This window comes from Arachis ipaensis, chromosome B6 (genome assembly GCF_059453495.1).
Source record: "Arachis ipaensis isolate K30076 ecotype BB chromosome B6, ASM5945349v1, whole genome shotgun sequence".
NCBI lineage: Eukaryota > Viridiplantae > Streptophyta > Magnoliopsida > Fabales > Fabaceae > Arachis > Arachis ipaensis.
In genome coordinates, this window is record NC_142441.1 from 8,759,304 (window position 1) to 8,782,159 (window position 22,856).

The following is a 22,856-nucleotide window of genomic DNA, read 5'->3' on the forward strand; positions in this document are numbered from 1 at the left end:
TAGATAAATACAAATAATAGAAAAATTTTGCGCTAAATTTTATTATTCTAGTTAAGGGAAGTAAAATTGAATGTATGCACGAGAAGAGAAGTATACAGTATGATTGCAGCTTATTACTATTGTTATTATTATTAGCAACAATTAATTAATTCCTTCAAATAGAATTAAATTGTTGATTGTTGATGCTAATTAAATAATAAAAAAGTATAGGGAGGTAAGTGTCTATTAGCCAAGAATTGAACAACTTAAATAATAGTGATTAATTTTAAATTATTTTTTTAAATTTAAAATTTGATTAAGTCACATTAATGACATTTTTGAATCAGAACTTACCCTAATTTATTTTCACTTTCACTCACCATTCACCACACAAAACCACAAATCTTAATTCCTCTTCCAAATGCTCCACGCTGCCGCGGTTTCGTCCTCACGCTGCTAGCGTTGCCGTAGCACCGTCCTCGCGCGCCATTGTCGGTTATCCTTGCATCTTTCTCCGCCACTTCATTTGTCGTTCGTGCAAGAAAGACAGCCACCATCGCTCTTCTACTTCACCCTTCTCGCGACTCCCCATCGCTCGCCCGACGCACCCTTGTCGCTCGCAACTCCCCATTGCTCGCCACTCGCACTCCACGACTCTCCATCCGTCGCGACGCAGCCACTACCGGGTCTCCATTCGCGACGCGCGATCAACTACTCCGATCCATGGAGACTTTTCCACTCGTCGCAACACGCCATCGCGAGTCCCCCACTGTCCACGCAACGCCGTCAAGACGCCGTCGCCGGCTACCCTACGGCTCTTCTCCTCCTCCTCCTATTTGGTTTTGAATGATTTTTTTAACTAGTTTTTTATGTTTTTTTTTCTACATTTCGGATGATTCTTTTTCCTATGTTTTGTATGTTTTTTTTTTCTTAGAATTTGAATGATTTTTTTTATTAATTTTGGATTATTCTTTTTTTTATATTTTGTATGTTTTTTTTTCTTAGAATTTGGATGATTCTTTACCTTATATTTTGGTGCTTTTGTTTTTTGAAATTTCGAATTTTTTTTAAAAGAAGAATTAGTGTTTGCGTAATAAATGGTAAAAAGTAAATTAGAGTAAGATGAAGTAATTAATAATCATTAATTTTATATCTTTAAAAAATATTTAAATAATAACTAATTAATGACAATTAATATTATTAATTAGTATAGAATATAATTCAAAAATATTTGTTAGTTTATTGTTTGGATAGACTCTTTTTAGTTCTCAAGCAGCATTAATAGAAAGAAGAAATTGCTGAATTGAGAAGGTGCTTGTTAACTGGGGGAAGCAGTTCTGAAAAAGGGGAATGGAAGGTGGAAGGCGAGAATAGGGTTCAAGCACTTAACAGTAATTATGCTATTATGGATGAAATGGAAGGAAGAAATAATGGAGAGAAAGATGCGATATGATGTGAGGTTATTAATTAGGTGAATATGAATATATGATATGGTGGCATAAATTAAGCCGTATGAAGCTCAACTTTTCCCTGGACATGTTTCACCATTTCGCATTTACACTTGGAATCCAATGAACTTCATCTCTACTCTCTCTCGTTGATTACCTACATGCAGCCAAACTTGTATCAATAATACTGGATCAAAAATTTATTTTTTTCGATAGTATTATTGATCGATTCTCTTTTTTAGTCGTAATTTATGTTAATTTATTTTTGTTTATTTTCGACAAAAGTCTTTTCATAAAATTTATTTGTATTTTTGTGGAATAAAATCTATCATATGTAATAAGTAGCTTTTTAATAGTAATACAAGTTAAAATTTTTAATTCAAAAAGTTTGTTTGGTAAAGTTATAAAATTAAAATTTTAATGATTTTTTTAATATTTATTAAAATAAAAAATTTAAATTTTTATTAATAATAATCTTAGCATGTATTTTTAAAAATTAAAATACATAATAACTAAATTTAAAATTAATTGATATTTTATTAAAATTAAATACTAAATAGAGTAAGAAAATTTTAAATAGAAACCAATTAATAATCTGATATTATTATGATTAATGAATTTAATGCTAGCTGACCAATAAAATATAATATTTTTAACAAATATTTCACTAATTTTAAATATTAAAAATTAAATTCTAAATCTTAATTTTTAAAATAAAATTTTAATAATATAAAAATAAGATATTAATCCAAAATATTAACTAATATTGATAAACAATATTAATTTTTGATTTTTTTAAAGATACTAAAGAATCAATCGAATTATTATTTTTGGTCACCACTTCGTTAACAATATTTAAAAATATAAGTTAAAAATATATTATAAAAAATATTATAAAACTAGTAAAATTTATTATTTTTGACTATTTTTTTAACCATATATTAACTTAATTTCTTTAATTTAGTAATCTAACAACATACTTTTAACCCATATTTTACATCAGATCTTGTCAACTCAGCCACTCAGGCCGCCGTCACCAGCCTTACCATTCATTCCTTAGACCAATTCCGCAGTCAATCTGTTTCTTAATCTTAATAAAGTCGGTAATACGTTTTTAGAATTAAAATTGTATCTTGACAAGTGCGGGCAAAAAAGAAGATAAATAAAAAAAAAAGTCCTATGTAAAAAAAAAAATTAAGATTGATTAATATTAGTTAATACTTTGTATTAATACTTTATTTTTATATCAATAAAATTTAAAATTTAATTTTTATATTTAAAATTAAATATTAATAAAAATAATAAATTTTATTGGTGATATAATATTTTAAAAATATATATATTTAAATTATTTTTCACTAAAAACTAAATTGATCTAATACAATATCTGTTATTGAAAATATTCACCTAAAGATGGAATTTAGAATAAATACATAAAGGGAAAGTATAAGGAGCCAATGGAATATTTATATAATGTGTACAATGAAAGTTTAGAGAGTATTAAAAATATAATCATTAGTGTTACTTTTTCTCATTGTAACTCAATAGTCCATTGTGTCCCATTGTACACATTGTACAAATAGTCCATTATCTCCCTAGTGGGATCCATACATAAAACGAACCGCTAATATAAAAGCAACGCATCTAGCATATGTACGTGATTACCATAATTTACTAACTTAAATAAAACAAGAGCTTAGCCGCAGTTATTATCCGTCGATTACGTTAGATAAACAAAAAAATAATTAGCCAAAATTTATTTTATTTAGTATTTATTAATTATTAGAAAAAAGAGTTTCTGTACCAAGCCTAAGAAGCTTAGGCTGCTACCTCCCTTTGACTATCATTATTTCCCCATTCACTGATTCTCTAACACCGTCGTCTTTCTAAGTTAAAAGCCCTTACTCCTCCAACACCTAAATTGTTGGCACTGCTGTCCGCCTAGAAGAGCTACAGTGTTGTCGCACAAGATAAGCACGCAGCCCGCGAAGTGTTCAAGTCAAGGATTTAGGGTTGCGTTTGTTTACAAAGATAGGACAGTGAGACATAGACATAGACACAAAATTATGTTTGACAGAAGAGACATGGACACAGTGTGTCCAGAAATACTGAATTAATGTATTTTGTGTCCATCCTGATAGAAAGGAAACGGAGACACTAACAAGGGATATAACTTATTTTTCATTTTTTTTATTATTTTTGTTAATTTTTCATAATTATATTTTTTTATTATTATATTTTTCATCTCAAATTTTTTAAATGAAAAAAAATGAAAATAAATTAAATTTTTATAATTTGTTCTAAATTATCACCAAACATAATACAAGAACACAAAATTTTGTGTTTCTGTTCATCAATGTCTTGTCCTATCCTATTCTCAGTGTCTTATCCTGTCTTGTTCTCAGAAACAAACGTAGCCTAGGCGATCAAAGAAAAACAAGACTTGAAAGAAAAGCCTTCTCCACAGCAAAGGCATCCATCCAAATAATAATTAATAAATACTAAATAAAATAAATTTAGACTATTTTTGATTAATTTATTATCAAATATTTTTAATTATTCATATACTTTTTATAATGTGAAAATACAAAAGAGAACCGTACCATGTATGCAAGATAGCAGGTGCCATAGTTCTAAAAATCGAATTGGACAAGCCGGATCAATCGGATTATTCAAAAATCGGTCGTATAGTCGATTCGGTTGATTTTTAAAATGGTTTGACAAAAAATTAATAAAAAAATCAACTGAACCAATAATTAACCATTGGAACTGGCCAATTTTTTTAAAAATTTTCTATTCAAGGCTAGACTCAAAACGTCGCCGTTTTAACATTATAGAGAACAATTAGGGAACCAAAAGCATATCAGCCAAAAACCAGCCAAAATGTGTTTGGGCTCCATGAAAAATCGGGTTTTGGTTTGTGCTCCGTGATCCCAGGAGCAGTTTTCAAACATATTATTCAAAAAGTGATTCTAATTAAACGGTTTTGTTTACTTTTTGGCTGATTACCTTTTGGTTCCATATACTTTTCCAACATTATATATATAGAAAAAAAAATTTCCTGAACATTAAGGAACCCTAACCGCTACTATACCACCATCTTACCCTTCTCTTTCTCTCTGAAAAGTGAAAACTCTAGAGACTGGAGTGAAGAATCCAGTTCCAAATCTCCTTGGAGCAGTACCCAGTCACTATCCACTCTTTATTGTCGAACTCTTCTCCTCGTCGGGAGGGTGCTGTCATCGCTCAACGTTACTTTTCTCCTCGCCCTATTCTCGTCGTCTGCTCGTGGTTGCTCGATTCTTGTCTCTGGCGACGTTCCTCTGTCACCAGATCTGCTCGGAGCCACTGTCGTCAAGCCTGCCTCCGCCCTCGTCATCAAGCCCGTCTCTGCTCGGAGCTCTTCTTCTGGCCATCGCGTCTCTCTCTTCAAGCTCTCTGTCTCTCTCTCTCACAGTTACTTACTCACTGTAGCAACCTTTACTTTCACATTCATCTTTCGACGGTTGTTTAACTCCATTACTCTTCTGACTTTGAGTGAATTTTTTTGGTTATGAGTTAATTTTTTTAAAATAATATTCTTGATTGTTGATGGTATTTTGCTAATTTTTTGTTAATTTTTAATTTTATTGTCTGGTTGTAATGGATTTTACATTTTGAATTTGTCTTCTGAACTTCTGGAGGTAATTATTGATTGTGTTTTGATATTACATGTGTTGTTGATTTTTTTTGTGACTCCATGTGTTGTTGATTTGTTGATATGACTAAAAATTATATAAATTCAGAAACTATTTTTATTAATGTGTTGTTAGTGTTGTTAACTATATTTAATTTGTGTAAATTTATATTTATGATGATTGCTAATTATAAATTTTTATTTTTAAAAATAAAATTTTTAATAATTTTATTTTATATTTAATTATATCGGTTGAACTTCCATTAAAGTTCGATTGAATCGTTAAATTAATCATTTTATCGATTTATTGACCAATTCGATTTTCGCAACCTAGCATATGCAACACAAGAACTTTTAAGAGAATAGTTAACTTTTTTTTCCCCTGATGATATAAATGTGTAGTAACCGAATATAATTATGTTGTAACTAGAACAATCCACTCAAGTAAGGGACACCAGTTTGAGGCAGCCAACTATCCCCACCCAAGAAGTTAGAGACGGTCCAATTAGTTGCATCAGCAGCGTTGTTTAAAACGTGATAACCAGGCCACGTCACTCTATTTGTGGTGTTTGAACCACCTCCACCGTTATTATACTCCGCATAATACAAAGTGCTCAATGCAAAGTCTCCACTCCATATACTCCAACCAGAAGGATCAATCAAACTATCCATCAAACATAACGTATAAACCGTGGTCGAATACTCCTTCCATGGCCTCCCAAGGTACGTTTTCACGCTTCCAACCACCGCGGCCAAATCACCGGCAGCTGTTATGGTGGAATTGTGTATGGAAGTGCCTGTGTTTTGGTTTGGATCGGTTCGACCTTGAGCAGTGATGGCATTGAATTGTCCACTCATGGGAAGACGGGGATACAAGTTGCAGCTTTGGAAAACCACTGCAGCGTTTCCAAATATGAAGTCAACTGTGCCATAAATATCGCATTCGCGGTAGAATTGCCTTAGAGAATGTGTGTACAACGTGTCTTGATAGGCTTCAAAGCTGCAGCTATAGAAAGTGGACAAATCTGCTCCATTTCTAACTGCAACTGCCTGGTGCTTGCTTGGCCCCGCAGTGTTGCGAAATGTTACGTTGACTGCTACAAACCCTTGTGCCACTACAGCTGTAAATTAAATTGCGTTAAAAATATAATTATTTATATTATTTTTTTAATTTAAATTTTTAAGGTAAATAATTTTATAATTTAGTATCAAAATTTTATATTTGAAAATTAAGAGATCAATTTTTAGTAATTTTTAAAAAAGTAAAAAATAATCTAAGACAAATAAAAAATATTAATAATATAATCATTTATATTATCAATTGAGTATTTGTACAATGTGTACAATGGGCTATTTATTTAGGAGGAATGTTAGGAGGCCAGCAACTTTTGTGACTTATAGTCATCAAATAGCCATCAATGATGGTTTGAATTGTATGAGATTGGTGTGAGATTTCATCCAATTGCTCACTTTTCTTTGCTGGTTACATGCTGGCTAGAATTTAACAAAGTTGCTGCCCCTAGACTTTTCCTTTATTTGGTCCAATATGAGTTAAAAAATGAACATCAAAGATAAAATACTACTAATTTCTCAAACACAATACACTCGTACTATCCCAAATAATAACCATCCGAATATCAGGGATAATAAATATCCTACTGAATCAAACATCTCTATATCCCATTATACATATTGTATTGTACATATTGTATAGATATTCCATTGACTTCCTATACTTCCTCTGTTTTTTTATCAATTTATAATTTTATGACAAAGTGTATTTAAAATGGATAAGAGAGCTCTTTAAATTTATGAAACAATTGAAGAGTGAATTGGGTTTCGCTAAATTACCAAATGTTGCTGAGTTGAATGTTGTAGAACCGTCCACGACATTGTGATCACCTGTGATAATTGTTCGGTTGATTCCTTCTCCAAGTATCATCAAGTACTTCTTGTTTTTGGCTATAGAAACATACTCTTGATACACACCCTCAGTGATGAAGATGAGGAAGTAGCCATTGCTACCATCGGTGTTATTCGGTGCTGCGCCAATGGCGTCGTTGATGGTCGTGAAGTTTCCACTTCCATCCTGGCTAACAACCACAATGTCACTCACCAGAACGTAATTTTCACTGTCGTCCACGCTCAGCAGTTTTCTACCGTGTCGTCCAATGGCAGAATCGTAAATTTCGCGTACTCTACTCGACATCTTCAATGGTAAATGGCCGTTACGAAACTCCAAGTGTCTTCCTTTGTGTTCTAACAAGGTTGAGATTTTCTTCTCAGGAACCCACCCCTCCTTGTAGAGGGCAAGGGAGACACTGAGAAGCTTCAAATAATCAGAGAGTGAGGACGAGATATCATCCTTAACTCTCTGATCAGAAGCAGTGGTTAGACTTATAACTTCATCTAAACAAGTTTGTTGATTAGTCAAGACAGCACTGAGGACGGTGTGTGCATCATCGGCTTGTGATGTTGGAAGAACATCGCTGGCTTTTTCAACGGTGTCAAGGGCGTTTGATAAGTATTCAAAGCTTAACTCAGTGAGAAACTTACAATCTTGGAGAGTGCTAATTGTGGGTTGAGATAAAGAAGATTTCTTTTCAAGATATGAATCAAGTGAGTTCAAGAACTTGCGGGACTGGGATAGGGATTTTCGAATGGAAATGCGGCCATAGTCGAAAACGGTGCCATTTTGATTAGCAAACACGTTTTCGCAGTAAGAAGGGTATAGAGTGGACTTGCATATGGTTTGTGGGGAAACTATGGGAACTGATTTCTGGTTAGCAGCTATGGATAATGTAGGGAAGATGGAAAGGACAATAAGGGAATTAACAAAGAGCAAAATAATAATGGACAAGTTTTTCAAAGCCATTACTATTGAATTTGGATTCATAAGCTAATTAAAGATGATAGCACACTGCTAGTGGTTGAGCCTCTTATATAGGCGAGCAAGGACTAACAATTTTTTCTTGTTATTGAACTCATTAGTGCAAGAATTCAATATTTGTAATAATACTATAATAACATATAATTTACAAATAAAGAAAAATGATATTTGTGCTACTTTTTCTGTACATATATATCTTTTATACACATTCTTTTTTATGGTATAAAAAATATTTTTAATTTTTTTTAATTTTCTATTGATAATTTTTAGTTAAAAAAATAACAAAAAGTGTAGAAGATAAATATACCCAGAAATAATACATATAAGTTACCCATCAACATATGTGCCTAACACTCTAAGAGAAACAGTTGGCTTTCTTCTTATAAAAAAATAAAAAAGAAGTTAAGAGAATAATTCAAGCAGTTTGGTTCTTTAATCTGGTTACAGTAAGTTATTTAACCGATAGAACATTACAAAACATGCCCAACTTGCCTTTCTCAATATTAACCCAACTACACTCCAAGTATTTTTTTATTTAAATCCAACCAAGTAGGCCAAATTCAGCAAAAACTATTTTTATTATATCTGCTTGTACATATGCACATTTTAATAAAGCTTCTTTGTCTTTGTATTCGCGTTCTTCCTTCTTTTTTTCGCTTTCTTCTTTCTTTATCTTCGCATTCCTTCTTCTTCTTTCTTTTTCTTCTTTGCCTTCCTCCTTCTTCTTTTTTGCGTGTTTTCTCTCACTCGTCATTTTTTTATTGTTGCTATGTTTTTTTCTTTAATTTTTCTCCTTTTAATTGAGGTTCATTTTGATCCAGAAATGAACCGAGTTCGGTTCAAATTTGATAAATACTTAACAATAGTATCAAGTGAACCTAACTCAATTCACAAATGAATTGAATTTGGTTCAGATTTGAACAAAAAGTAATTAATAAACATTCAATCAGCAAGAAAATCACATTTCAATTCATTTCTGCATGCAAATGAACTTAGTTAAACTAAGAAATGAACCAAATTTCTTAAGAAATAACAGATTTGGTAAATACTTAAAAGTAGAATCAAGTGAACCTAACTCAATTTCCAAATGAACCGAATTCAATTTAGATTTGAACAAAACGTGATAAACATTCAATCAGTAAGAAAAGCACATTTCAATTCATTTCTGCATGCAAATGAACTCAGTTAAACTAAGAGATGAACCAAATTTCTTAAGGAATAACAGATTTGGTGAATACTTAAAAGTAGAATCAAGTGAACCTAACTCAATTTCTAAATTAACCAAATTCGATTCAGATTTGAACAAAACGTGATAAACATTCAATCAGTAAGAAAAATACATTTCATTTTATTTCTGCATGCAAATGGACTCAATTAAACTAAGAGATGAACCGAATTTCTTAAGGAATAACAAATTTGGTGAATACTTAAAAGTAATATCAAGTGAACCTAACTTAATTCACAAATGAATCGAATTCAATTCAGATTTGAACAAACAGTTAAAAAATTATGTAAAAAATAAAAAAATTTAGTCAATACATATCATTAGTATAAAGTGAACTTCAATTAACACACAAATAAATCGAAATAAACTAAGAAATGAACCGAAATTATTTAATGATGGCAATAGAAAAAATCAGAACTAATAAAGATGCATGTTAGTAAAATGTTGATGTTATTGGCGGTGACAATAACAAAAAAGGAAAAGAAAAAGAAGAAGACGCAAGATTGGGAAAGAATGAGGAGGAGGAAGAGGAGGAGGAAAACTTGCGTGTGCGAATTTGAAAGAAGAAGAAGGAGAAGGAAGAGGATCGGAGGAGAAGAAAAAAAAAATAGAAAAGGAGAAGGAGAAGGAAAAGGAGAATGAGAAGAAGAATGAGACATATAATTTAAAAAATTGTTATAATAATTTAGTTAAACTTGATTAAGTATTTTACTTGGAGGTAGAATTTTATTAGTTAGTAAAATATTTTATTAGATATGTTTTAATTAGGCCGGTAGTTTAATTAATATTTGTTTGTAAGTTATGGTATTATTCTATATAACAGTCCAAAGATGACTGATACATTCTGTCCTGCTAAAATGAGTGCTTCAAATATGAAAATAGACACTTTCTCCTCAGCCCAAACTTTTACCAAAGGAAATAATTTAGTGAAAAAAAATTAAAAAGAAATGTCAATGGTCTGTACAATATAAAAATAGAATAAAAATTATACTTTATGATTTCTCATGTTGATGTTTAATATAGCTAGCCAGATGTAAAACACATCTATATATCTCATATGCAAATGGAAGCTAAGGTTGTGAATATATATATATATTGGAAAATTAAAGTCAACTAGCTAGATAGAATTTACATTCCCTTACTTGATGCATGTGGCATGGCCAACTTGAACGCAGTCAATGCCAACTATACTCTTCGATAACTGATCCATAGACCATACGTAAAAAATTGGAAAGTAGTTTACTACGAAGGTTCACATATTTTAATTGGATAAATGATTGATGATACGATCGAGTTTTTGTCAACTTTGGGGTTTCAATAGACGGATAATAAAGACAATGTAACCAAGTATGAGGGAATGTTGATTTCACAAAGATACAGCTTGTATCATTGTCATTCTAATATAAGTTTCTATCGTATGTATCTCATATGATCGAGTAACATGCATGTAATATTGGCCATGATAAGTAACAACAATTCAGTAATTAAAAAAAAAAAAACATTACAAATTCCTTATGAAATATACAATTTCCTTATGAATACATAGTACATTGCTCAATTACATCTAACAGGAATTTTATTGACGGCACTTTACAAACTGGTACACTTTGAAAGAGTCAAACCTATATATATAATTATGTAAAGTAAAAATCTAGAAAACTAATTATAGTATAAGTTAATTAAGTCAATTCTCTTTTATTTTTTATTTTATTTTATAATAGACCTGTTTTTTTAACTAGTTCGTTGGAATTGATTTCACCCCTAATTAATTCTTAACGAAACCGGTATATGAATTTTATTTTTAATATACTACTTAATTATTTTTTTTATTTTAAAAAAAAGTTAAATAAACCAAAGGCTTTAAAGTTTAAACCAACCAGCCGCTTGATACTAGAATACGCCGGTCTAGTTGTATGTTAGCATGTAACCATCAATTGCTTAAATTTTGGTGTAGGAGATTTTTTTTTTTTTTTTGGTATAAGTGTAGAAGAATTTCTTTGATATCTGATCTCTTTGAAAGTTGAACCGATCAAACCCGCATTTAATTTGAAAGCTAATTGGTCTCACAAGTTTATAATTAATTAATTATTAGTTACTTTGAGAGCAACTTAAAATTCTTACTCTTTCCATTCTTTTTCTCTTTTATAATTAAATAAGGGAAATGTTTGGTAACCAAAGAAAATCAGCCAAAAACAGCCATAACTTACCTTATTTAACATTTATTAATTGTTGCGATAATTAATTAATGTTAAATAATGTAAGTTCTGGTTTTTTTTTTTGTCTACCTAGCATTACCCTTAAATAAAGTTAATGCTACGATAGATATAAAAACTAAAATAAATATAAACCAAGGGTGAAGAATGAGTGACTGCAGGCGAAAGAGAGTAGGGTGGGGAAACACCGAGCAGGGTAGGTTTAGACTTTCTTCCAGATTAGAGAAGGACCCAAGAGTTTGGAATCGAGAGGAGTACGTTCGTCTAGAACGGGATTCATTCAGCATCTTTGTGGACAAATTATCGTGTGACATTTCTAAACGGGAGTTATTTGACCTGTTTTTTTGGACGGGGAGGATTAACGATATCTATCTTTCAAGGAAGATGAGGAATGAGATGGTTTACCTCTTCACGTTCATACGGTATACTACGAAAGGAGGAACTCTGAAAGTAATCGCAGAAATGAATCACATGCGACTAAGGGGGTCGGAGATCTTTGTAGGAGAGGCCAAATATAGGAGAGACGATTCTAAGGGACGGAGAGCTATAGCTGCGGTGGTGGCTGGGAGAAGGATCCAGCATCAGCAGCTGGGGGTCAATGCTGACGTAAGGGAGCGCGCAGGTGAAATTACGCCACCTGAGACCAGAGACCATGGGAAAGGACTGACATCTTTGGACACTTCAACACATACGCTCGAGGAGGGTCCGAGGTTGGTGGAGACGAAGGGGCTGGAGGTATCTGTAGCAAAGGATAATTTGGTCTGGCTGAATAGGAGTGTTGTTGGGAGCGCCATGAGAGCAATTGACTTTCGATCTTTGAACAACTTCATCCGGAAGGTATGGCCGCACGTTGTTCAAATCTGTGACTTGGGGAGGTACAAAGCCTTGTTGATTTTTGATAATGCCGGGAGCGTGGAGGAGGTGCTGGAAAGCTATGAGGACGGACTCCGACAGTCTTTTCATCGTGTGTGCCGCTGTCATGAACAGGAATGGTGTGACAGGAGAAGAGTGTGGATTGCGTGTTATGGTGTCCCGCTGCATGCTTGGACTGCAGATACGTTCCGTGCAATTGGTGCCCAGTGGGGTGAAGTGGTGGATTGTGATGATGGAAGACACTCAGCCACGTCATTCCGGGCTGGACACGTGTTGATCGATACATGGAGATTTGATTCTATTTCTGCAAGGCTTCGACTAACTATAGGGTCATCTGGCTTCGACGTGTTTGTTACGGAGGTGGAGGTGGGCAAGGATGCGTATGGCTCCTCGGGGGGCATGACTCATGATGCTGTGGAATGGCAGGATGAGAACTTTGCCAGTAAGGCTGGCCGTCATCGAACTCCTATGAAGTTGGGGGGTTGGGACACGACGGCCGAGATGGTGGCCCTGCCGAATAGGGTGGAAGAGATACAAGAGGGTAGAGCTGTAATTCAGTCCGAGATTTTGAACGAATGGAGCAACGGTTTCTTGAATTTGAAAATTGCAACGGCAAGGAGTGCGGATTTTTCTCCTAGAAAGGAAATGGCTGATCTTGCCGTAGATACGTCAGAAAGGACTCAGTCCTGGGATTATGATAAGGATAGGGTGCTGGCTGTGGGTGAGGTCACAAGCAAGGTTCAGGTGGGGTTGAGTGCTAATGGGGCTGGTGACAAGTGTAATAGGCCCAGGGCCCAAATGGGGTTACCTAAGGAAATTGAAGACGGCTTGGACCCAAACACCCAAGGCCCATACGCTGAGACTAATGCTGGGTTGGGGTTGTGTCTCACTAATGGATCTGAAATGGAGCAGAATGGAGGCAATGAGAAGGGGAGATCTCGATCAGGTCGGGTTGGGGAAAGTGACGCCCAGGAGATGTGTTGTGTTGATAGCGTGAGAGACCTTGGCAGCGCCGGCGTGCTCATCGTGGGAAGAAGAAGGGAGGCCTGCATAACCCTCGGGTCGGAGAATGCGGCGCACCCATATGGTACAGGTGGCTGGCCCTTAATGTTGGAGGGTGTTGGCGCGATGGCGGCTCCTGCAGTAGGAGGCCAAGCTCCATCAGTGTCTCGTCCTGGAGGCGGTGGGGTCAGGATGGGGTCGTTAGGACTGTTAACTTGTACCTCGGGCAGGAAGTCTCGAAGGGTTGGGATGGGGATCGATCGAACTAGAACAGGGGAACAGGAGCAGGGGAACGGATCTGGTGGGGTTGATGCGAGGGGAACATTGGAGATGGATGGTGGGTTGGTGGCGATCCTCTCTGGTGGGAAAACGGAATCGGCGGTGGCTTGTGCTGGAACCAGTGCTGGCTGCCATACGGCTATGACGTGCAGTCAGATGGAAGGGGATGGAATAAGTCTGGGAGACCCACGTGTGGAACTAACGTTGAATCGGGGTAGGTTAGGAGAGCGGTGAAATGGTCCGGAAGAAGAGAGTTTTGCGGAGGATAATGGCGCACGGGGCTCTGGGGGAATTGTAGATCCTGCATCGGGGGATACGGGGGAAGCTTCAGCGGATTTGTGGAATGACCCCTGTGATGTAGGGAGCGAAGCCGAGCCGGAAACGTCCAATAACAGAAGGGCTGCTGAAATGCAAGAAAACCGGGAAGCATGGAAGCTTGCCGTGGAATCTGGAGCTGTGCAGTATGATGAGGAAGACAACATAATGGCAATACTGCAGGCACAGAATGAGGCACTTGCGCAGAAGAAAAAACAGGCTAAGAAGAAGGAGAAAGCACGATGGAGTAGACCGAAAAATCAGAAAAATGTGTGTATAAGTGCTTTAAAATGAATTTTAGTTCCTGGAATATTAGGGGGTTGGCGGGAGTTGGTAAACTGAGCATGCTAAAGAACTTTCGGAGAAAATTTAAATTACATATGCTAGGCTTGATAGAGACAAAGAAAGAGGTTGTGACAAACTTTGATATAGTGCAACTGTGGGGTAATGGTGCTGTTAAATGGGAGTCTGTTGGGTCAGTTGGTGCTTCAGGAGGCCTGTTATTGATGTGGGATGAAACGGTATTTAAGATGAATAATTGCTATAAAGGAGGTCGTTGGTTGTGTGTGGAGGGTGTGTTACTTAAAAATAATTTTTCATGTGCTTTTTGCCTAGTTTATGGTCCGCATGATAGGGCGAAAAAGCTTGTTATGTGGGAAGAGTTGAGCTTCCTATCTGGGTTATGTCAAGTCCCGTTTTGCTACCTGGGGGATTTCAATGAGATAACTCATATGGAGGAGAGGAAGGGAGCTAATTCTTTGACGGTGCCTGCAGCAGAGTTTAAATCATGGATCCAGGATATGGAGCTAGTGGACTTAGCAATCACTGATCGTTTGTTCACCTGGTTCAGAGGGCAATCATGCAGTCGAATTGATAGGGTTTTGGTTAGTTTGGAGTGGTTAGAAGTGTTTCCTGGAACCAGGCTGCGAGGTGGCTGGTGCACGAAATTGTGATGTCCAGGCTCGAACAATCCCTGGTAATGGCTCCAAAGCTTGGTGCTTTGATCTTAATTCATAATTGTCACAACTTCGATACAACTAACCAGCAAGTGCACTGGGTCGTCCAAGTAATACCTTACGTGAGTAAGGGTCGAATCCCACGGAGATTGTTGGTATGAAGCAAGCTATGGTCACCTTGTAAATCTCAGTCAGGCAGATATAAAGTGATAATGGTGTTTTCGAATATTAAATAATAGAATAGGGATAGAGGTACTTATGTAAATCATAGGTAGGAATTTCAGATAAGCGAATGGAGATGCTTTTCGTTCCTCTGAACCTCTGCTTTCCTGCTATCTTCATCCAATCAATCTTACTCCTTTCCATGGCTGGCTTTATGTGATACATCACCACTGTCAATGGCTACTTTCGGTCATCTCACGGGAAAATGATCCAATGCCCTGTCACGACACGGCTAATCGTCTGGAGGCATCACCCTTGTCAATGGCTTCATCTTATCCTCTCAGTGAATAATATGCTCACGCACCCTGTCACGGCACGGCTATTCATCTGTCGGTTCTCGATCATGCCGGAATAGGATTTACTATCCTTTTGCGTCTGTCACTAACGCCCTGCAATCGCGAGTTAGGAGCTCGTCACAGTCATTCAATCATTGAATCCTACTCGGAATACCACAGACAAGGTTTAGACCTTCCGGATTCTCTTGAATGCCGCCATCATTCTAGCTTACGCCACGAAGATTCCGGTTAGGAGATCTAAGAGATATTCATTCTAGCTTATTTCATGTAGAACAGAAGTGTTTGTCAGGCACGCGTTCATAAGGGAGAAGGATGATGAGCGTCACACATAATCATCACCTTCATCACGTTCTTGGGTGTGAATGGATATCTTAGAAGCGAAATAAGAAAAATTGAATAGAAAACAGTAGTACTTTGCATTAATCTTTGAGGAACAGCAGAGCTCCACACCTTAATCTATGGAGTGTAGAAACTCTACCGTATGAAAATACATAAGTGAAAGGTCCAGGCATGGCCGTGTGGCCAGCCCCCATGGTCTAAGAACAATGCGTTCAAAGATGAACAATGGATTACAACTGAGACCAAAGATGCCTAATACAATAGTAAAAGGTCCTATTTATAATAAACTAGTCACTAGGGTTTACATGAGTAAGTAATTGATGCATAAATCCACTTCCGGGGCCCACTTGGTGTGTGTTTGGGCTGAGCTTAAGTGTAGCACGTGCAGAGGCCATTTGTGGAGTTGAACGCCAGTTTCTGTGCCAGTTTGGGCGTTCAACTCTGGTTTTGGATCCTTTTCTGGCGCTGGACGCCAGATTTGGGCAGAAGGCTGGCGTTGAACGCCAGTTTACGTCGTCTATTCTTGGCCAAAGTATGGACTATTATATATTGCTGGAAAGCCCTGGATGTCTACTTTCCAACGCAATTGGAAGCGCGCCATTTCGAGTTCTGTAGCTCCAGAAAATCCACTTTAAGTGCAGGGAGGTCAGAATCCAACAGCATCAGTAGTCCTTTTTCAACCTCTGAATCTGATTTCTGCTCAAGTCCCTCAATTTCAGCCAGAAAATACCTGAAATCACAGAAAAACACACAGACTCATAGTAAAGTCCAGAAATGTGAATTTAACATAAAAACTAATGAAAACATCCCTAAAAGTAACTAGATCCTACTAAAAACATACTAAAAACAATGTCAAAAAGCGTATAAATTATCCGCTCATCACAACACCAAACTTAAATTGTTGCTTGTCCCCAAGCAACTGAAAATCAAAATAGGATAAAAAGAAGAGAATATACTATAAATTCCAAACTATCAATGAAACAGAGCTTCAATCATATGAGCGGGACTTATAGCTTTTTGCCTCTTGAATAGTTTTGGCATCTCACTTTATCCATTGAGGTTCAGAATTATTGGCATCTATTGGAACTTCAGATTTCGAATAGTGTTATTGACTCTCCTAGTTCAGTATGATGATTCTTGAACACAGCTTCTTTATGAGTCTTGGCCGTGGCCCTAAGCACTTTGTTTTCCAGTATTACCACCGGATACATAAATGCCACAGACACATAATTGGGTGAACCTTTTCAGATTGTGACTCAGCTTTGCTAAAGTCCCCAATTAGAGGTGTCCAGGGTTCTTAAGCACACTCTTTTTTTTTTTTTTTTGCTTTGGACCTTGACTTTAACCGCTCAGTCTCAAGTTTTCACTTAACACTTACACGCCACAAGCACATGGTTAGGGACAGCTTGGTTTAGCCGCTTAGACCAGGATTTTATTCCTTTAGGCCTTCCTATCCACTGATGCTCAAAGCCTTGGGATCCTTTTTATTTGCCCTTGCCTTTTGGTTTTAAGGGTTATTGGCTTTTTCTGCTTGCTTTTTCTTTTTCTTTCTATTTTTTTTTCGCCTATTTTTTTCTTCTTTTTTTTTTCTGCAAGCTTTGTTCTTTGCTGCTTTTTCTTGCTTCAAGAATCATTTTATGATTTTTCAGATTATCAAATAACATGTCTCCTAGTCATCATTCTTTCAAGAGCCAACATATTTAACATTCTTAAACAACAACTTCAAAAGACATATGCACTGTTCACGCATACATTCAGAAAACAAGAAGCATTGTCACCACATCAATATAATTAAACTAAGTTCAAGGATAAATTCGAAACTCATGTACTTCTTGTTCTTTTGAATTAAAACATTTTTCATTTAAGAGAGGTGATGGATTCATAGGACATTCATAACTTTAAGACAAAGTTACTAACTACTAATGATCATGTAATGAAGACACAAACACAGATAAGTACATAACATAGAAAACGAAAAACAGAGAAAGTAAGAACAAGGAATGAGTCCACCTTAGTGATGTCCTTGAGCTCTTCTATGTCTCTTCCTTGTCTTTGCTGCTCCTCCTTCATTGCTTTTAGATCTTCTCTGATTTCATGAAGGATGATGGAGTGCTCTTGATGTTCCACCCTTAGTTGCTTCCAATAATTGTGTGGAAGAAAATGTATCCCCTGAGGTGTCTCAGGGATCTCTTGATTTGCAGTCAAATGTTCTACCACTGAGCTATAGACCCTTGATGGAAGCTTTTGTCTTCCCTTTCCTCTTTCTAGAGGCCTCTCTGGCCTTAGGTGCCATCAATGGTTATGGAGAAAAACAAAAAAGCTATGCTTTTTACCACACCAAACTTAGAATGTTGCTCGCCCTCGAGCAAAAGAAGAAAGAATAGAAGAAGAAGAAGATATGGAGGAGATGGATGGATGTGTGTATTCGGCCATATGGGTGGGATTGGGTGGGAGAGAGATGTTGAATTTTGAAGGTAGTGGTTGTATGGATGTGAGTGGTAAATGGAAAACAGAAGGGATGATCATGAATGGGAAGAGAGATGATGAGGTAGGTGGGGATCCTATGGGGTCCACAGATCCTGAGGTGATCCTGTGAGGTCCACAGATCTTGAGGTGTCAAGGCATTTACATCCCTGCACCAATTTAGGCATGCAAAATGCCCTTGCACACAACTCTGGGCGTTCAGCGCCAGGTTGGTGCCCATTTTGGGCGTTCAACGCCCATTTGCTGCCATTTCTGGCATTGAACGCCAGAACCATGCTTGTTCTGGGCGTTCAGCGCCAGGATGCTCCCATTCTGGGCGTTCAGCGCCAGAACTATGCTCTGTTCTGGCGTTTGAACGCCAGGCAGATGCTCCTCCAGGGTGTGATTTTTCTTCTGCTGTTTTTGATTCCATTTTCAATTTTTATATTTATTTTGTGACTCCACATGATCATAAACCTAAGAAAACATGAAAAACAATAAAAATAAGAATTAGATAAACATTGGGTTGCCTCCCAACAAGCGCTTCTTTAATGTCAATAGCTTGACAGTGGGCTCTCATGGAGCCTCACAGATGTGCAGAGCTTTGTTGAAACTCTCCAACACCAAACTTAGAGTTTGGATATGGGAGTTCAACACTAAACTTAGAGTTTGGTTGTGGCCTCCCAACACCAAATTTAGAGTTTGACTGTGGGGGCTTGGGTTGACTCTGCTTGGAGAGAAGCTTTTTCTGCTTCCTCTCCATGGTTGCAGAGGGAGATCCTTGAGTTGTAAACACAAGGGAGTCCTCATTCCATTGAAGGACTAGTTCACCTCTGTCAACATCAATCACAGCTCTTGCTGTGGCCAGGAAAGGTCTTCCTAGGATGATGGATTCATCCTCTTCCTTTCCAGTATCCAGGACTATGAAATCAGCAGGTATGTAAAGGCCCTCAACCTTTACTAATACATCTTCTACTTGTCCATAAGCCTGTTTTCTTGAGCTGTCTGCCATCTCTAGTGAGATTTTAGCAGCTTGCACCCCATAGATTCCCAGTTTCTCTATTACAGAGAGGGGCATGAGGTTTATTCCTGAACCAAGGTCACACAGAGCCTTAAAGATCATGGTGCCTATGGTACAAGGTATTATGAACTTTCCAGGATCCTGTCTCTTCTGAGGCAATGTCAGTTGATCCAGATCACTTAGTTCATTGATGAACAAGGGAGGTTCAACTTCCCAAGCATCAATGCCAAATAATTTGGCATTCAGCTTCATGATTGCACCAAGAAACTTGGCAGTTTGCTCTTCAGTAACATCCTCATTCTCTTCAGAAGAGGAATACTCATCAGAGCTCATGAAGGGCATAAGGAGGTTCAATGGAATCTCTATGGTCTCTAGATGAGCCTCAGAGTCCTTTGGTTCCTCAGAGGGAAGCTCCTTATTGACCACTGGACGTCCCAGGAGGTCTTCCTCCTTGGGATTCACGTCCTCTCCTCTCCTCACAGGTTCGGCCATGGCGCTTATATCAATGGCCTTGCACTCTCCTTTTGGGTTCTCTTCTGTATTGCTTGGGAGAGTACTAGGAGGGATTTCAGTGATCTTTTTACTCAGCTGGCCCACTTATGCTTCCAGATTTCTAATGGAAGACCTTGTTTCATTCATGAAACTTACAGTGGCCTTAGATAGATCAGAGACTAGATTTGCTAAATTAGAAGCATTTTGTTCAGAGTTCTCTGTCTGTTGCTGAGTTGATGATGGAAAAGGCTTGCTATTGCTAAACCTGTTTCTTCCACCATTATTAAAGCCTTGTTGGGGCTTTTGATCCTTCCATGAGAAATTTGGATGATTTCTCCATGATGAGTTATAGGTGTTTCCATAAGGTTCACCTAAGTAATTTACCTCTGCTATTGCAGGGTTCTCAGGATCATAAGCTTCTTCTTCATAAGAAGCCTCTTGAGTACTGTTGGATGCAGCTTGCATTCCATTCAGACTCTGAGAAATCATATTGACTTGCTGAGTCAATATTTTATTCTGAGCCAATATGGCATTCAGAGTATCAACTTCAAGAACTCCCTTCTTCATAGGCGTCCCATTATTCACAGGATTCCTTTCAGAAGTGTACATGAACTGGTTATTAGCAACCATGTCAATGAGTTCTTGAGCTTCTGCAGGCGTTTTCTTTAGGTGAATGGATCCACCTGCAGAGGTATCCAATGACATCTTTGATAGCTCAGATAAACCATCATAGAATATATCCAGGATGGTCCATTCTGAAAGCATGTCAGAAGGACACTTTTTGGTCAACTGTTTGTATCTTTCCCAAGCTTCATAGAGGGATTCACCTTCTTTCTGTCTGAAGGTTTGAACATCAGCTCTAAGCTTGCTTAGCTTTTGAGGAGGAAAGTACTTGGCTAAGAAAGCCGTGACCAGCTTATCCCAAGAGTTCAGGCTGTCTTTAGGTTGAGAATCCAACCATAATCTAGCTCTGTCTCTTACAGCAAAAGGAAAAAGTATGAGCCTGTAGACTTCAGGATCTACTCCATTAGTCTTAACAGTATCACATATCTGCAAGAATTCAGTTAAGAACTGAAAAGGATCTTCAGATGGAAGTCCATGAAACTTGCAGTTCTGCTGCATCAGAGAAACTAATTGAGGTTTCCGCTCAAAATTATTTGCTCCAATGGCAGGAATGGAGATGCTTCTTCCATGTAAATTGGAATTAGGTGTAGTAAAGTCACCAAGCATTCTCCTTGCATTGTTGTTGGGTTCGGCTGCCATCTCCTTTACTTGTTCGAAATTTTCAATCAAGTTGTCTCTGGATTGTTGTAATTTAGCTTCTCTTAATTTTCTCTTCAGAGTCCTTTCAGGTTCTGGATCAGCTTCAACAAGAATGCCTTTTTCTCTGTCCCTGCTCATAAGAAAGAGGAGAGAAAAAGAAAAGAAGAGGAATCCTCTATGTCACAGTAAAGAGGTTCCTTATTGTTAGTAGAAGAAAAGAAGAAGAAATTCGAACACAGATAGAGGAGGGGGTTCGAATTTGGTGATGATGTGAGGAAGAGATGTTAGGATATGAATGAATTAAATAGAATAAGATGGGGGAGGGATAATTTTCGAAAATTATTTTGAAAAAGAGTTAGTGATTTTCGAAAATGGTTTTTGAAAATTGTTAGTATTTTTTTTTCGAAATTTTTTTTTAAAATTAAAAATAAAAATAAGATTAATTAGTTAATAAAAAAAGAAATTTTTGAAAAAGGGGGAAGATATTTTCGAAAATTGAGAGAGAGAGTTAGTTAGGTGGTTTTGAAAAAGTTAAGAAACAAACAAAAAGTTAGTTAGTTAGTTGAAACAAATTTTGAAAACCAATTTTGAAAAGATAAGTAGTTAGGAGGTTAGGAAAGATATTTTTAAAAGATATTTTTGAAAAAGATAAGATAAGAAGATATTTTTGAAAAGATATGATAGAAATTAGTTTTGAAAAAGATTTGATTTTTAAAATCTCAATTAATGACTTGATTCATAAGAAATCACAAGATATGATTCTAGAACTTAAAGTTTGAATCTTTCTTAACAAGTAAGTAACAAACTTCAAATTTTTGAATCAAAACATTAATTGATTATGTTATTTTCGAAAATTTGGTATAAAAATAAGAAAAAGATTTTTGAAAAATATTTTTGGAATTTTCGAAAATAACTAAGAATTTTGAAAAAGATTTGATTTTTGAAAAAGATTTTGAAAAAGATAAGATTTTCAAATTGAAAATTTGATTTGACTCATGAGAAACAATTTGATTTTAAAAAATTTTGAAAAAGTCAATCCAAATTTTCGAATTTGATATGAGAAAAAGGGAAAGATATTTTTTTGATTTTTGAAATTTTTATGAAAAACATGAAAATTATGCAATGCATGAAATTTTTAGATCAAAACAATGAATGCATGCAAGAATGCTATGAATGTCAAGATGAACACCAAGAACACTATGAATGTCAAGATGAACATCATAGACACATATTTTTGAAAAATTTTTAATGCTAAGAAAACATGCAAGACACCAAACTTAGAATTCTTTAATGCTTAGACACTAAGAATTCAAGAATGCATATGATAAACATGGAAAGACACAAAACAAAAAATCATCAAGATCAAACAAGAAGACTTACCAAGAACAACTTGAAGATCATGAAGAACACTATGAATGCATGATATTTTCGAAAAATGCTAGATGCATATGCAAGTGACACCAAACTTATAATGTGACTCAAGACTCAAACAAGAAACACAATATTTTTTATTTTTATGATTTTCTAATTTTTTTTGGATTTTTATTTTATATTTTTCGAAAATAGTCTTAAAATAAGGATTCCAAAATTTTTAATATGAATTCCAGGAATCTTGCATTGTTAGTCTAAAGCTTCAGTCCAGGAATTAGACATGGCTCACTAGCCAGCCAAGCTTTCAAAGAAAGCTCCGGTCCAAAACACTAGACATGGCCAATGGCCAGCCAAGCTTCAGCATGTAATTCAGACATGACATGCCTGACATACCCTGCAGTCGTGTAAGAGCTGATGGTTGGAAGCCTCAGTCCAAAGGAATTTAGACATGGCTTTACAGCCAGCCAGGCTTCACATGCTTTATGAAACACTAGAATTCATTCTTAAAAATTTTGAATAAAATTTTTGAAAAC

The 22,856-nt window shown here is 36.2% G+C and overlaps 1 protein-coding gene and 1 non-coding gene across 2 annotated transcripts; one reads left to right on the plus strand and one right to left on the minus strand.

Moving 5' to 3' along the window:
* Positions 1–5,455: 5,455 nt before the first annotated feature.
* On the minus strand, positions 5,456–7,999 carry LOC107647957 (pectinesterase-like). Its single transcript, XM_016351998.3, has 2 exons — positions 6,955–7,999; positions 5,456–6,224 (listed from the first exon to the last, which is right to left on the minus strand). The coding sequence occupies exons 1-2, from the start codon at positions 7,997–7,999 to the stop codon at positions 5,530–5,532; spliced, it is 1,740 nt and encodes a 579-aa protein (XP_016207484.2). The 3' UTR covers positions 5,456–5,529.
* A 12,449-nt stretch (positions 8,000–20,448) lies between these two features.
* On the plus strand, positions 20,449–20,556 carry LOC148554551 (small nucleolar RNA R71). The gene has a single exon (XR_015887252.1). It is a non-coding gene; the product is annotated as a small nucleolar RNA R71 (small nucleolar RNA).
* Positions 20,557–22,856: the final 2,300 nt, after the last annotated feature.

Excerpts from the sequence above, each read along its gene's own strand:
- LOC107647957 (XM_016351998.3), bottom strand. The coding sequence starts at position 7,999 with ATGAATCCAAATTCAATAGTAATGGCTTTGAAAAACTTGTCCATTATT. Across the intron at positions 6,225-6,954 it reads ATTCAACTCAGCAACATTTG|CTGTAGTGGCACAAGGGTTT; the intron begins GTAATTTAGCGA and ends TTTAATTTACAG.